General features: G+C 45.9%; 1 protein-coding gene across 1 annotated transcript in view; it reads right to left on the reverse strand.

Annotated features, from left to right (window-relative positions):
• Positions 1-13,548, reverse strand: part of TNN (tenascin N) — a 204,934-nt gene that overhangs the window by 160,143 nt on the left and 31,243 nt on the right. The window contains exons 10-16 of the mRNA XM_082439418.1: positions 12,772-13,035; positions 11,852-12,115; positions 10,368-10,631; positions 8,887-9,150; positions 5,667-5,930; positions 1,656-1,786; positions 86-218 (exon numbers count right to left, since the gene is read on the reverse strand). Coding sequence (XP_082295544.1) covers positions 86-218; positions 1,656-1,786; positions 5,667-5,930; positions 8,887-9,150; positions 10,368-10,631; positions 11,852-12,115; positions 12,772-13,035 — 1,584 coding nt within the window. The remainder of the gene's footprint in view (positions 1-85; positions 219-1,655; positions 1,787-5,666; positions 5,931-8,886; positions 9,151-10,367; positions 10,632-11,851; positions 12,116-12,771; positions 13,036-13,548) is intronic.

Raw genomic sequence — 13,548 nt, forward strand, 5'->3', positions numbered from 1 at the left:
TTGCTCTTCCTTGGACACCTCTTCTGGCCTCTCCAATGCTTGTCCTCCACTGCATTCTTATTCAGAGTGCACGAGCTCACGTTACCTGTGGAAAGGGTGGTGGATACACTCCTGCTCCGGCAATCACCCTTAAAGGCAACCAAGGAGACAGGGAGGGTGACACCCTGCTCAAGGCCTTGCAACTCAAACCTCTGGTCCCCTCTTCCAAGCTGCACCTCCTACCAAACAAAGGAGACAGTAGACATTCATTTATCACCCCCAGCACCCTAGGTGTCAACAGCATTGCCTGGTGCTAATGACAGAAGCTCCCTGGGAGGGTAGAGTTTTGTCTCTTTGAGGGCTCATTGGCAACCCAGAATCCAAGTAGGTTCCAGCTGCTTCTCTGAAGGGCTGTGCCATGGAGATTCAGCACTTCTGGGAGCTCTAGCTGGGAACCAGCACCTGGCACTGCCACTGGGGGAGCACCCGCTAGGTGTCCTGGCGACCTCTGCCCCCCAAATACATGCTGGGGCACCAACCTCAGCCACCACTGGAAGCAACAGGCTGGCAACACCAGGCTGAGAAGTTAATGGGGAAGGTGAAGCTGGCTATGGTTATCTGTGAGGCAGGGAGATGGTTGGTTTTTCAATAACCTTTCTTCTGAAACTGCTTTACTCGCTCCATAAACATAGGGTGAACTTTCCTGGCAGGACTGTCAGAAGCATTAACTGAGATAATGAATAAATCAAAGGGCCCTTGCTTTTCTCCTTCCTCCCTTCTTTTTTCCTTGTGAAGGAGAGAGAATAATAACTTTCCACTTGGACAAGTTACGAAAATGTGCTGGCCTTCAGATTCCAGATGGGAGGTATAATTCTTGAAATAAGGGTTAATCAATTCATTCAATAAATATTTATTGAACACCAACCATGTACTAAGTTCCAAGCACTTTAGATACAAGGATAGCCAAAACAGACAAAAATTCCCTGTCCTCAGGGTGCTAACATTTATTGGGGAAGACAGACATTAAACAAAATAACATGGAGCAGATTGTGTGGCCAGCAGATATGTGATGGTCAGCTAGAAAGGAGCAGGCACAAAGCTTAGTCCTATAAAATGAGACCACACGGGACTTCCCTGGTGGCGCAGTGGTTAAGAATCCACCTGCCAATGCGGGTTCGAGCCCTCATTCACGAAGATCCCACATGCCGCAGAGCGACTAAGCCCACGCGCCACAACTACTGAGCCTGCGCTCTAGAGCCCGCAAGCCACAACTACTGAAGACCGCACACCTAGAGCCCGTGCTCCACAACAAGAGAAGACACTGCAATGAGAAGCCCGTGCACCGCAACAAAGAGTAGCCCCCACTCGCCACAACTAGAGAAAAGCCCACGCACAGCAACAAAGACCCAACGCAGCCATAAATAAATAAATAAATAAATAAATAAATAAATAAATAAATAAATAAATTTATTTTAAAAAAATGAGACCACACATAAACTGTTCACAAATGACCAAGTTTAGCATTGTCCCTTGCACACAGATGGTGATCAATAAGGATCAACGCATTCATCAGCAGGTTGCCATGGGACCAACTATCAAGCTGGTTGGCCCAAGTGAGTTGCTTCATAGGGAGGCTGGGCAGGGGCAGAAGAGAAAAGACAAGGAACATCCAGTACCTTGACAGTGCCATCTGGGAATTGGTAGGTCAGAATATAGCCATCGATCTGAGCAGAGGGGGGTGTCCAGGTCAATATCCCACCAGACTGTGTTACAGCAGACGGATGAAGGTTTTGGGGAGGGTCAATGTCTGTATATAAAACACCGAGTAGTTATTATTACTAAGGTAATGAGAAAAGGTAATTTTTGAGGTGTTGGCTTATGTTATCTCCCTACATATCCTCTCATTTTTCTTCCTCCCATCAAGCAGGTAGCAGGCTCCATTCTTCCTTGCCACAAGGCCTTTAGGATCCGTGTTTCTAAAAGTATAAACCCATCGAGGACAAGAGGATTGAGGAACAGGGAGTTGGGTGAGTCCCAGAGGGAGTGAACCTGGGCTCCCACTTCCCCAGGAGATCTCCAGAGAGCAGTGGGTATGAGCAATCTCGATCAGCAGACAGATTCCCTGAGATGGCAGCACTCCCAAAGTGGCAAGGAAGGATGAGGGAAGGCAGATCTAGAAGGTCCCTGCACACAGACACCAGAGGCACTCAGCAAACAGCTACCCAGAAGGATGACCGAAATACTGGATGGGACTCCCTGGCCTTGGAAAACCACTCAAGACCTTACAGACAGCCCTGGGGAAGGAGCGTGACCCTAAATTTCCTGAGATTTCCAACTAACAAGCAGAATGGGAGCTTATGATGGAAATTAAGTTGGTATAGAAATATAAAGTTTGGGGAATTTCCTGGCAGTCCAGTGGTTAGAACTCCACACTTCCACAGCAGGGGTCCCAGGTTTGATCCCTGGTCAGGGAACTAAGATCCCACAAGCCCCATGGTGGCATAGCCAAAAAAGAAAAAAGAAATATAAAGTTCTATGTCTTATATAACTAAGTATGCAGTCTAAGATGCATACCCTGTACAGAATGGGGAAGCAGGGGAGGTGCTTGCATAAAGGAGGAGAGAAAGGAAGAAAGGGTAGTAGAGATGTAGGAAAAGCAGAGATTTCTTCTGGTTCCTGTGCACTTTCCCATTCAAACACCAGAGGGAAAGTGTGGGTGCGTGTGTGCACTGTAGACCAGGAAAACTAAATCTCAGCAAAAATTCTAGTCAACACCACAATAATTGGTCAGACAACTCATTTTTTTAACCAAACAAGATACGAATGGAAATTTCCATTTTGAAAAATCATTATAATAGGAGGTGATTTTAATTTAGAAGTTTCCAAAAAAGATGTCTCCAGGCTATTTTCTACCCAGTAGCATTTCAGCCGAGAACTGAATTGCAGTATTTTAATAGAAATCAGGCGGCTGTTGCTTTGAATTAGGATGTTTTGACAAATTTTGAGTTTCTGTAACATCAGCTTAGTGTGACTTTCTAAAACATAATATCTGGTGTGGATTTTCTTCCATCCATCACACGGAAAAACTGAATTTCCTGCTTTCAAAATCAAAGCAAAATCTTAACTATTTAAATATCTCAGGTTGGCTTCTGCCACCTCTTTGACTGCCCACCCATCCCTGGGTCATGAACTTCAGATGTCGTCTTAGTTATTTCCACATTTCTACAAAGTAGAAAGAGGAAATATTTTTGTCTTTAAAAATGGGGAAAGTGAAGCAAAGAGAAGATAAAGAAGGAAGAGTGGAAGGAAGGAATAAAGGAAAGAAGATGAGACAGGAAGACAGAGAGAGAGGGGAAGGAGGAAGGGAGGGAAGGGTAGGGGAGAAGGAAGGAGGAAGGTGCTGGTTGCCTCGGGAGAGCAGCACTGGATATCAGCACTGGAATGTGGAAAAGAGTTTTTTCTTTCTACATACCTTTGTTTAGTTTGAAAAATTTTACTATAAGCATGTATTACTTTTTTTATTAAAAACTTCTGTTCATCGCAACTAACAAAAATAATAAAGGAATCAAGCCACCTCTAATGCCAGTGGCCACGCATGGCGTACTCGGCCACACAGGGGATGGCCCAGGCCTTGCCCAGACTGTCTAAAGAGGCCCACGGACGTCAGGGTGGGCTCAGTGATCCCGTCAGGTCCCTCTGAGGCCTGATCGCCGTGATGCTCGGCGACACCCGGGGCCTCATCACGCAGAGAAAAGACAAGCAGTCCAGGCCCCTTTGGTCGCCAACTGTAGTAAGGGGAAGAAGACGCTCCACCACTGCCCCCAGTCTGGAGGTGGAAGCAGAAGAGGCTCCTTGCCTCCCTCCTCCCTAAACTGAGGCCCAGCCAGGTTCTCACAGCCAGGGCAGAGAGCCTGGGAGCTGGGCTGGGTGAGGGGGGGTAGGAAGGGAGGCTAACTTTTGCACAGCCATCTTGAAGAATCACACAGTCTTACTTTCACACCACTTCTTCTACACTCTTTCATCTTAATCTGAACTGTCCTGTCAACATATATTACCCTAAAAAGGTGAAAAGGGAAGCACTTTGAAGAATGCCCACAGGTGAAACACTGGGTTCCCGGCTCCCCTCCCCAGCCGATGTGGAGGAAGACTGTTTCCTGATAGGTGTGAAGAGTTTGATGTCCCCGTCGTCCCTGACAGTACCTGTCGAGGCCGTGGTGTCGGCCTTCCTGCTCTCCCGGTCCCCCTTCTGGGCCCACACGTGGACCGTGTACTCCACGCCTGGCCTCAGGCCCGTCAGGACGGTGCTGCTCTCCTCCTTCCCCACCGGAACCTCCCCGGAGTCTCCGTCAGCAGAGGTGTAGCGCACCAGGTACCTGTCGATGACGGCCTGCACCGGGTCCCAGGAGACGGTGGCCGTGTTCTCTGTCACCTGGTCGGTCACCAGGTTTTTGGGGCTGTCAATGTCTGAAAGGAAAAATGCTGATCAATATGCACTATTTATAGGCCACAGAGTGCAGAAGCTCACAGCCATTTTTCTTAGGGTGACACCCTTTCAGGTTTTGTGGTTTTTCCATCTTGCATGCTCTAACTGCATTATGGACATATGTCTTCTCTCCCCAGAAAGACTTTGACTCCTCAAGGAGAAAGCACAGTAGACCAAAATCTAAGCATCTCTACTATTACCTCTACCAAGAGTTTAGCAAAACAAATTTCTTTTTTCGTTTAATAAGCATATGTCAAAACGCCCACTATATGTAAGGCATGGGCCCAGGCAGTGTGCAGGGTCCAGTTCAAGAAGACATAGTCTCTGCTCACAAGCAGCTAATATTGATCATTTTGTTTCTAGCATCATGTCAACGAAGACCTCCCATTTCATACAAGAAGATTCTACCAGCCAGATGCAAATGTAAGCTCCCAGAGGAAGAGGGCTGTATTCTACTCCCTCGGGGTTCCCACTGCCTAGTAAGGAAAAGGGCCCATGGAAAATGCTCAATATATGTTGTTCAACGACTCAGCAAAATTGAAATCGAGTTTTAATATCCTTTAGCATATATAGATTCACTTGTAATGCTGGTTTGCTGGCTAAATCATGGTACAGAAATATAATCGTACATGTCTTTCACAATAAAATGAGAATATAACCTAGAAATTATACCTGAAAATAACACAATATTGTAAATCAACTATACTTCGATTAAAAAAAAAGAGCATAACACAGAAATTACCCTTATCCTCCAAACTAGAATTATCATATGATTCATTTACAGTAAAGTAAACCACATACAACTACTCACTCTGGTGGATATAGTCTACTTTTCTGAAGTTGAATTTTGAACATATTATGATTAATATTAATGACATTTCAATTCATTTCCTGTTTCCAATCACAAACTCAACAGGAGACCCTCAATAGTGAGCAAAAGATTCACACACTCAGAGGAACAGTGGCTGGACATACCATGCAGTCATGGCAGACGTGTAGCTTGGAGACTGCCAGGTGGACCTGCCTTGTAAAGAAACCAGTTAAAGGGAAATAAGAGATGGCTTGTAGTCTATTATGAAGGAACGCCATCATGCTCTTCAATAAATCATCAACTCTGCCAGTGTGAGTTCAGGAAAGCAAAACATGACCAGCCATAGGCTTAACAGGACAGGGCTTACATTCCCGAAGAAAGATGCTCCATTACCTGTCAGGGCCGTGGTGTCGGCCTTCCTGCTCTCCCGGTCCCCCTTCTGGGCCCACACGTGGACCGTGTACTCCACGCCCGGCCTCAGGCCCGTCAGGACGGTGCTGCTCTGCTCCTTCCCCACCAGAACCTCCCTGGAGTCTCCATCAGCAGAGGTGTAGCACACCAGGTACCTGTCGATGACGGCCTGCACCGGGTCCCAGGAGATGGTGGCCGTGTTCTCCGTCACCTGGTCGGTCACCAGGTTTTGGGGGCTGTCAATTTCTTTTTAAAAAGGAAAGGCTGAATTTTAGAGCCAAGTGGGGACATCCCACCACCCCATCATCATTCACGTTATCTTTATTAACAATACAATTCCATTGAAAACATTTTCCAGGGAAACAAGCCACTGGATATTAAAACTGGAAGGAATTAGATCTTCTCCACATGTATCAACATGGAAATTTTCTGTCCTTCTAGTTCCCACGAAAATAAAAATCTCCTGAGCAACAAGATAAGCCACCCAAATGGCGACTGAAACAACTTCTTTTGTTATCTCCATGGTATCTAGCTATTTTGTTTCACAAAATTTGAGAGCTGAGAAGTTATATCTTTCAAGCTTCTTCTCTTGTATAAAAGGGAAGGAGAAGGGAGACCCAGCGAAATGAAAAGACTCCGAGATCCAACTGTTTTCTTGTGTTAAAACCTAGACCTGTTCCCTCTGAATTTTGAGCCCTCCCACCTTCTCAAGAACTTTGTTCCCTTTCATCTACCCTCTCTTACCTGCATCATCAATTTCTCCTCCTCTACCATTATTCCCAGACAAACAAGCTCTAGATCTCTCATCCCCCTGCTCCCCATATCTGACAGACTTCTCAGGAGAACCCTCTGCATATCTCAGTTTCACTCCTCACCTCCCATTCACTCCTCAGCTCAATGAAGTTTGGCATTTTCTACAGCACACCACTACAACTGCTAGTCTAGGTCACCAACAACTTCATGTTGCCAAATCCTATGGACACTTGCCATCCTCACGTTGCTCGACCTTTGAGCAGCATTTGTCAGAGCTGAGCCACTCCCTCTGTCTTGAAACACTCTCGGCTCTTGGCTTTCATGACTACACACTCCCCTGGGTTTCTCCTAACCCCTAACTCCCCCTCTTCAGTCTCCTTCATCAGCAACCTGAAAATGTCAGGGTGCTCAAGGTTTCCTCTCTTCCTCTCTCTCTACAGGTGATCTCACCCATGTCCACAGCTTTCAATACCAGCCAGACGCTCATAGCTCCCCAATCTGTATCAACTCTGAGCCCTTGACTTGTATCTACAACAGCATATCCACCACAGTGCCTAGCATGTATTAGACACTCAATAAATATTTGTGGAATCAATAAATAAGTCACTCAATTAACCAAGGAATCTCATGAGTATCTCAAGCTCAAATATCTAGAAGTCTTAACGTACCTCCTCAAACCTATTTATCACTCAGAAGATGATGCCCCAATCTTCCATGTTACTCAAGTCAGAAACACAGGTCATACTTGGCCCCTCACTTTCTTCCTGTCCCACACCTCATCCATCAACAAATACTGTCATTTACGCCTCCAAAATATGTGCCCAGATATCCCCTTTTCTCATCCCTACTGCCATCACACTTGTCCAAATCATCACCACCTCTCCCCCGACTTTATTAAACTTCCCCCTCCTACCCTTATCATCTCTTCCATTTATTCTCCTCACTCTGGCGTGAATAACTGTTTAACAATGAATATCGCATCATGCCACTCTTCTTCTGATAAATGTAGCACGCTCCCTCTTTGAAGCACCGTGTGGTCTTGTATGATCTGACCCTTCTTCCTTCCCCCATCGTCTCATGCCACTTTCTCTCCCATCCTCTATGCTCCAGCGACACCAGCCTCCTTTCAGTTCTTCAACCATCTCATGCTGTTCCAGCTCAGGGCCATCACACATATTCTTCCCTCTGCCCAAAATGGCTACTTTTCCCCAATACACATTCTCCCCTTCCTCTGCAAGCACACTGTCCAACAGACCTCTCCGCAACGATGGGAAGAGTCCATAATCTGCACTGCCCAATCCAGTAGCAATCAGTCACATGTGGCTACTGACAGTTGGAAATGTGGCTAGTATGACTGAGGAAATAATTTTTAAATTTTTGTTAATTAATTAAAATTTAAAGAGCCACATGTAGCTAGTGGCCACTGTGTTGGGTGGGATAGTAGAACAGAACTGTAAGCCGGGCACACGGCCCTCCAGCTAAAGACTTCATTTCCCAGCCCCCCTTGTACTGAGGTCTGGCACTGTGTCTTGGATCTGGCCAGCGGAATGTGAAAAGTGATATGTGCAGTGCAGTCATGCTCTTCCCTTTCCATTACCCCTTTCCACTGGCTGGAGTGAGGATAGCTGATGACCATGTAGATGCAGGCAACTCCCTAGGAATGGCTGAGCAACAGTACGGAAGGAGCACAGGTCTCCTGTACCACAGAGCTCCCCTATCAGCCTTGGTCCCTTACACTCTGACCATTCCACAAGAGAGAAATAAACTTCTTTCTTATTTAAGCCACTGTTATTTGGGTGTTTCTGTCGATGTGTATCTTAACTATTACTCCCCCATTCCATCCTTGCCCTGTTATTCTCTACACCTACACCATGTTTATCTTGTTCATAGAACTTATTACAATTTATACTTATAAATGTGTTTGCTTGTTGATTGTCTTTCCCACTGGACTTCAAGAGAGTAGGAAGCGTATTTATTTTGTTCACTGCTGTAGCCCAGGCCTGGCACTTAGAAATGTTCATTAAAATTTAGCTACATGTTGAATTGAACACAGAGCTCCAGCTGCCAAGGGTAACACTTGTTCCTTTAAACTAAGCACTATATAGTGAGTAAAAAATAAATAAAATAGCTTGCCGCAAAAAAGTACTTTAACCCAGTGTTTTTAAGAATTTTATATTGGCTTTACCTTATTCCCTATGATTTCCTATAACTGATTAAAAACACAGGCTTTGGAAAACAGTTTTCAGGCATTCATGGAACTGCTCAGTACTGAGCCCATTAATGTGCTTTGTTCTTCCTTTAGGTGAACAGAGTTTTTTTACAGCAAACTCTCCTAAAATAGTCCACAGTCCTTGAGGTCATGGACCACAAAAGCAGCAGTGCCATAATTCTACAGTAGTAGATCAGCCCACAGTAAAAACCCTAGTTTGCTTTTCTCTTCTCTCGTTACCTGTTGGGGCCTTGGTGTCGGCCTTCCTGCTCTCCCGGTCCCCCTTCTGGGCCCACACGTGGACCGTGTACTCCACGCCTGGCCTCAGGCCCGTCAGGACGGTGCTGCTCTCCTCCTTCCCCACCGGAACCTCCCCGGAGTCTCCGTCAGCAGAGGTGTAGCGCACCAGGTACCTGTCAATCATGGCCTGCACCGGGTCCCAGGAGACGGTGGCCGTGTTCTCTGTCACCTGGTCGGTCACCAGGTTTTTGGGGCTGTCAATGTCTGAAAGGAAAAATGCTGATCAATATGCACTATTTATAGGCCACAGAGTGCAGAAGCTCACAGCCATTTTTCTTAGGGTGACACCCTTTCAGGTTTTGTGGTTTTTCCATCTTGCATGCTCTAACTGCATCATGGACATATGTCTTCTCTCCCCAGAAGGACTTTGACTCCTCAAGGAGAAGGCACAGTAGACCAAAATCTAAGCATCTCTACTATTACCTCTACCAAGAGTTTAGCAAAACAAATTTCTTTTTTCGTTTAATAAGCATATGTCAAAACGCCCACTATATGTAAGGCATGGGCCCAGGCAGTGTGCAGGGTCCAGTTCAAGAAGACATGGTCTCTGCTCACAAGCAGCTAATATTGATCATTTTGTTTCTAGCATCATGTCAACGAAGACCTCCCATTTCATACAAGAAGATTCTACCAGCCAGATGCAAATGTAAGCTCCCAGAGGAAGAGGGCTGTATTCTACTCCCTCGGGGTTCCTACTGCCTAGTAAGGAAAAGGGCCCATGGAAAATGCTCAATATATGTTGTTCAACGACTCAGCAAAATTAAAATCGAGTTTTAATATCCTTTCGCATATATAGATTCACTTGTAATGCTGGTTTGCTGGCTAAATCATGGCACAGAAATATAATCATACATGTCTTTCACAATAAAATGAGAATATAACCTAGAAATTATACCTGAAAATAACACAATATTGTAAATCAACTATACTTCGATTAAAAAAAAAGAGCATAACACAGAAATTACCCTTATCTTCCAAACTAGAATTATCATATGATTCATTTACAGTAAAGTAAACCACATACAACTACTCACTCTGGTGGATATAAAGTCTACTTTTTTGAAGTTGAATTTTGAACATATTATGATTAACATGAATGACATTTCATTTCCTGTTTCCAATCACAAACTCAACAGGAGACCCTCAATAGTGAGCAAAAGATTCACACACTCAGAGGAACAGTGGCTGGACATACCATGCAGTCATGGCAGGCGTGTAGCTTGGAGAATGCCAGGTGGACCTGACTTGTAAAGAAACCAGTTAAAGGGAAATAAGAGATGGCTTGTAGTCTATTATGAAGGAACGCCATCATGCTCTTCAATAAATCAACTCTGCCAGTGTGAGTTCAGGAAAACAAAACATGACCAGCCATAGGCTTAACAGGACAGGGCTTACATTCCCGAAGAAAGATGTTCCATTACCTGTCAGGGCCGTGGTGTCGGCCTTCCTGCTCTCCCGGTCCCCCTTCTGGGCCCACACGTGGACCGTGTACTCCACGCCCGGCCTCAGGCCCGTCAGGACGGTGCTGCTCTGCTCCTTCCCCACCGGAACCTCCCCAGAGTCTCCGTCAGCAGAGGTGTAGCGCACCAGGTACCTATCAATCACGGCCTGCACCGGGTCCCAGGAGATGGTGGCCGTGTTCTCTGTCACCTGGTCGGTCGCCAGGTTTTTGGGGCTGTCAATGTCTGAAAGGAAAAATGCTGATCAATATGCACTATTTATAGGCCACAGAGTGCAGAAGCTCACAGCCATTTTTCTTGGGGTGACACCCTTTCAGGTTTTGTGGTTTTTCCATCTTGCATGCTCTAACTGCATCATGGACATATGTCTTCTCTCCCCAGAAAGACTTTGACTCCTCAAGGAGAAAGCACAGTAGACCAAAATCTAAGCATCTCTACTATTACCTCTACCAAGAGTTTAGCAAAACAAATTTCTTTTTTCGTTTAATAAGCATATGTCAAAACGCCCACTATATGTAAGGCATGGGCCCAGGCAGTGTGCAGGGTCCAGTTCAAGACGACATGGTCTCTGCTCACAAGCAGCTAATATTGATCATTGTGTTTCTAGCATCATGTCAACGAAGACCTCCCATTTCATACAAGAAGATTCTACCAGCCAGATGCAAATGTAAGCTCCCAGAGGAGGAGGGTTGTATTCTACTCCCTCGGGGTTCCTACTGCCTAGTAAAGAAAAGGGCCCATGGAAAATGCTCAATATATGTTGTTAAACGAATCAGCAACCTTAAAATCGAGATTTAATATCATTTAGCATATATAGATTCACTTGTAATGCTGGTTTGCTGGCTAAATCATGGCACAGAAATATAATCATACATGTCTTTCACAATAAAATGAGAATATAACCTAGAAATTATACCTGAAAATAACACAATATTGTAAATCAACTATACTTCGATTAAAAAAAAAGAGCATAACACAGAAATTACCCTTATCTTCCAAACTAGAATTATCATATGATTCATTTACAGTAAAGTAAACCACATACAACTACTCACTCTGGTGGATATAAAGTCTACTTTTTTGAAGTTGAATTTTGAACATATTATGATTAACATGAATGACATTTCATTTCCTGTTTTCAATCACAAACTCAACAGGAGACCCTCAATACTGAACAAAAGATTCACACACTCAGAGGAACAGTGGCTGGACATACCATGCAGTCATGGCAGACGTGTAGCTTGGAGACTGCCAGGTGGACCTGCCTTGTAAAGAAACCAGTTAAAGGGAAATAAGAGATGGCTTGTAGTCTATTATGAAGGAACGCCATCATGCTCTTCAATAAATCATCAACTCTGCCAGTGTGAGTTCAGGAAAGCAAAACATGACCAGCCATAGGCTTAACAGGACAGGGCTTACATTCCCGAAGAAAGATGCTCCATTACCTGTCAGGGCCGTGGTGTCGGCCTTCCTGCTCTCCCGGTCCCCCTTCTGGGCCCACACATGGACCGTGTACTCCACGCCCGGCCTCAGGCCCGTCAGGACGGTGCTGCTCTCCTCCTTCCCCACCAGGACCTCCCCGGAGTCTCCGTCAGCAGAGGTGTAGCGCACCAGGTACCTGTCGATGACGGCCTGCACCGGGTCCCAGGAGACGGTGGCCGTGTTCTCTGTCACCCGGTCGGTCACCAGGTTTTGGGGGCTGTCAATTTCTTTAAGAAAATGTTTGGGAAAACCTAAGCTTTGAAGCCATGTAAAAGATACCCACCACCCCATCACTGCGATTTTTATCTCCTAGAGCCCTTCTGGCACAAGGCAATGGTATTCCCATCCAGAGGGCCTGGTGGGAGTTGAGGAAGTAAGTAACCCCTGGTTCTCCATCTCAAAGGACTGCTCATTATAAACTTGACATGCTTTCCTGGCTTTCAGCTCCCTAAAATGTGGGAGGAACAATGTCTTCTTAGCAACATTATGGCACATCAAAACAATCAATTAAACATCTGCCATGACTTCAGGGTATCTAATTTATCATTTTATCAGGGGTTACTTCCCAAGCAATCATTCTGAAAGTATTATCACGAGCATTGCAATGACCAGAGCCTATCAGTGTCTTTGCTGAGTCTGCTAAAAACACGGCCACTGCACAACTTTACTTCTGTCTTGTGGTTGGTTGAGTGGTTCCCCTTTGGTAGCTGTCACTGTCAGGGAAGAGCAGCACTTGAGGTCACCACTAGGACTCACTGTCTTTTTTGGTCTTTAAGATTCTCTTTGCAAAGTCTCTCAACTCAAGCCGCATCTTTTGGTACCATGTGCACCCAAATTCACACCCTCAAAATTCAATTCTAATTGACCATCTTTTTCTTATTACCTGTCGGGGCCGTGGTGTCGGCCTTCCTGCTCTCCCGGTCCCCCTTCTGGGCCCACACGTGGACCGTGTACTCCACGCCCGGCCTCAGGCCCGTCAGCACGGTGCTGCTCTCCTCCTTCCCCACCGGAACCTCCCCGGAGTCTCCGTCAGCAGAGGTGTAGCGCACCAGGTACCTGTCAATCACGGCCTGTACTGGGTCCCAGGAGACAGTGGCCGTGTTCTCTGTCACCTGGTCGGTCACCAGGTTTTGGGGGCTGTCAATGTCTGAAAGGAAAAGTGCACTATTAATAAGCACCAAAGAGTGAGACGATGTCTCTTGGGTGAGGTAGCCTCCGTTCTAATGGTTTTCCCATCTCCTTTGTGGGTTTTCCGTTGTTTCATGGACGTAGATCTCACCACAGCTGGACTCTTGGATCCTCAAGGAGGCAGCACAGGACAGCAGAATGAGCACTGGATCAGAGTCACAAGAGCTACATTCCAGTCCCAGCCTGAGACGCAGAGTGGAGGTGCAGGAGCAGCCTTGGGCTGGGGACAGGGAACTAGGCCCAGCTCTGCCATCAGCCAGCGGTGGCCCTGACAACTCTGCTGCCTCTGGCTGGGTCTCCGTTCCTCATTTGTAAAATGTGGGCCTTGCCAAACAGATTTTAAGGTACTGTAATATTCCATGAATATTCCACAAATCTAACTCCATGAATCATCAGCTAACTTTGTGAATTGTAGAAATCATTCACTTCTCTGTATCTGAGGTTTCTCAACTGTAAAATGGGCATATTGATT

This window comes from Balaenoptera physalus, assembly GCF_965194825.1.
Source record: "Balaenoptera physalus genome assembly, chromosome: 1".
Lineage (NCBI taxonomy): Eukaryota > Metazoa > Chordata > Mammalia > Artiodactyla > Balaenopteridae > Balaenoptera > Balaenoptera physalus.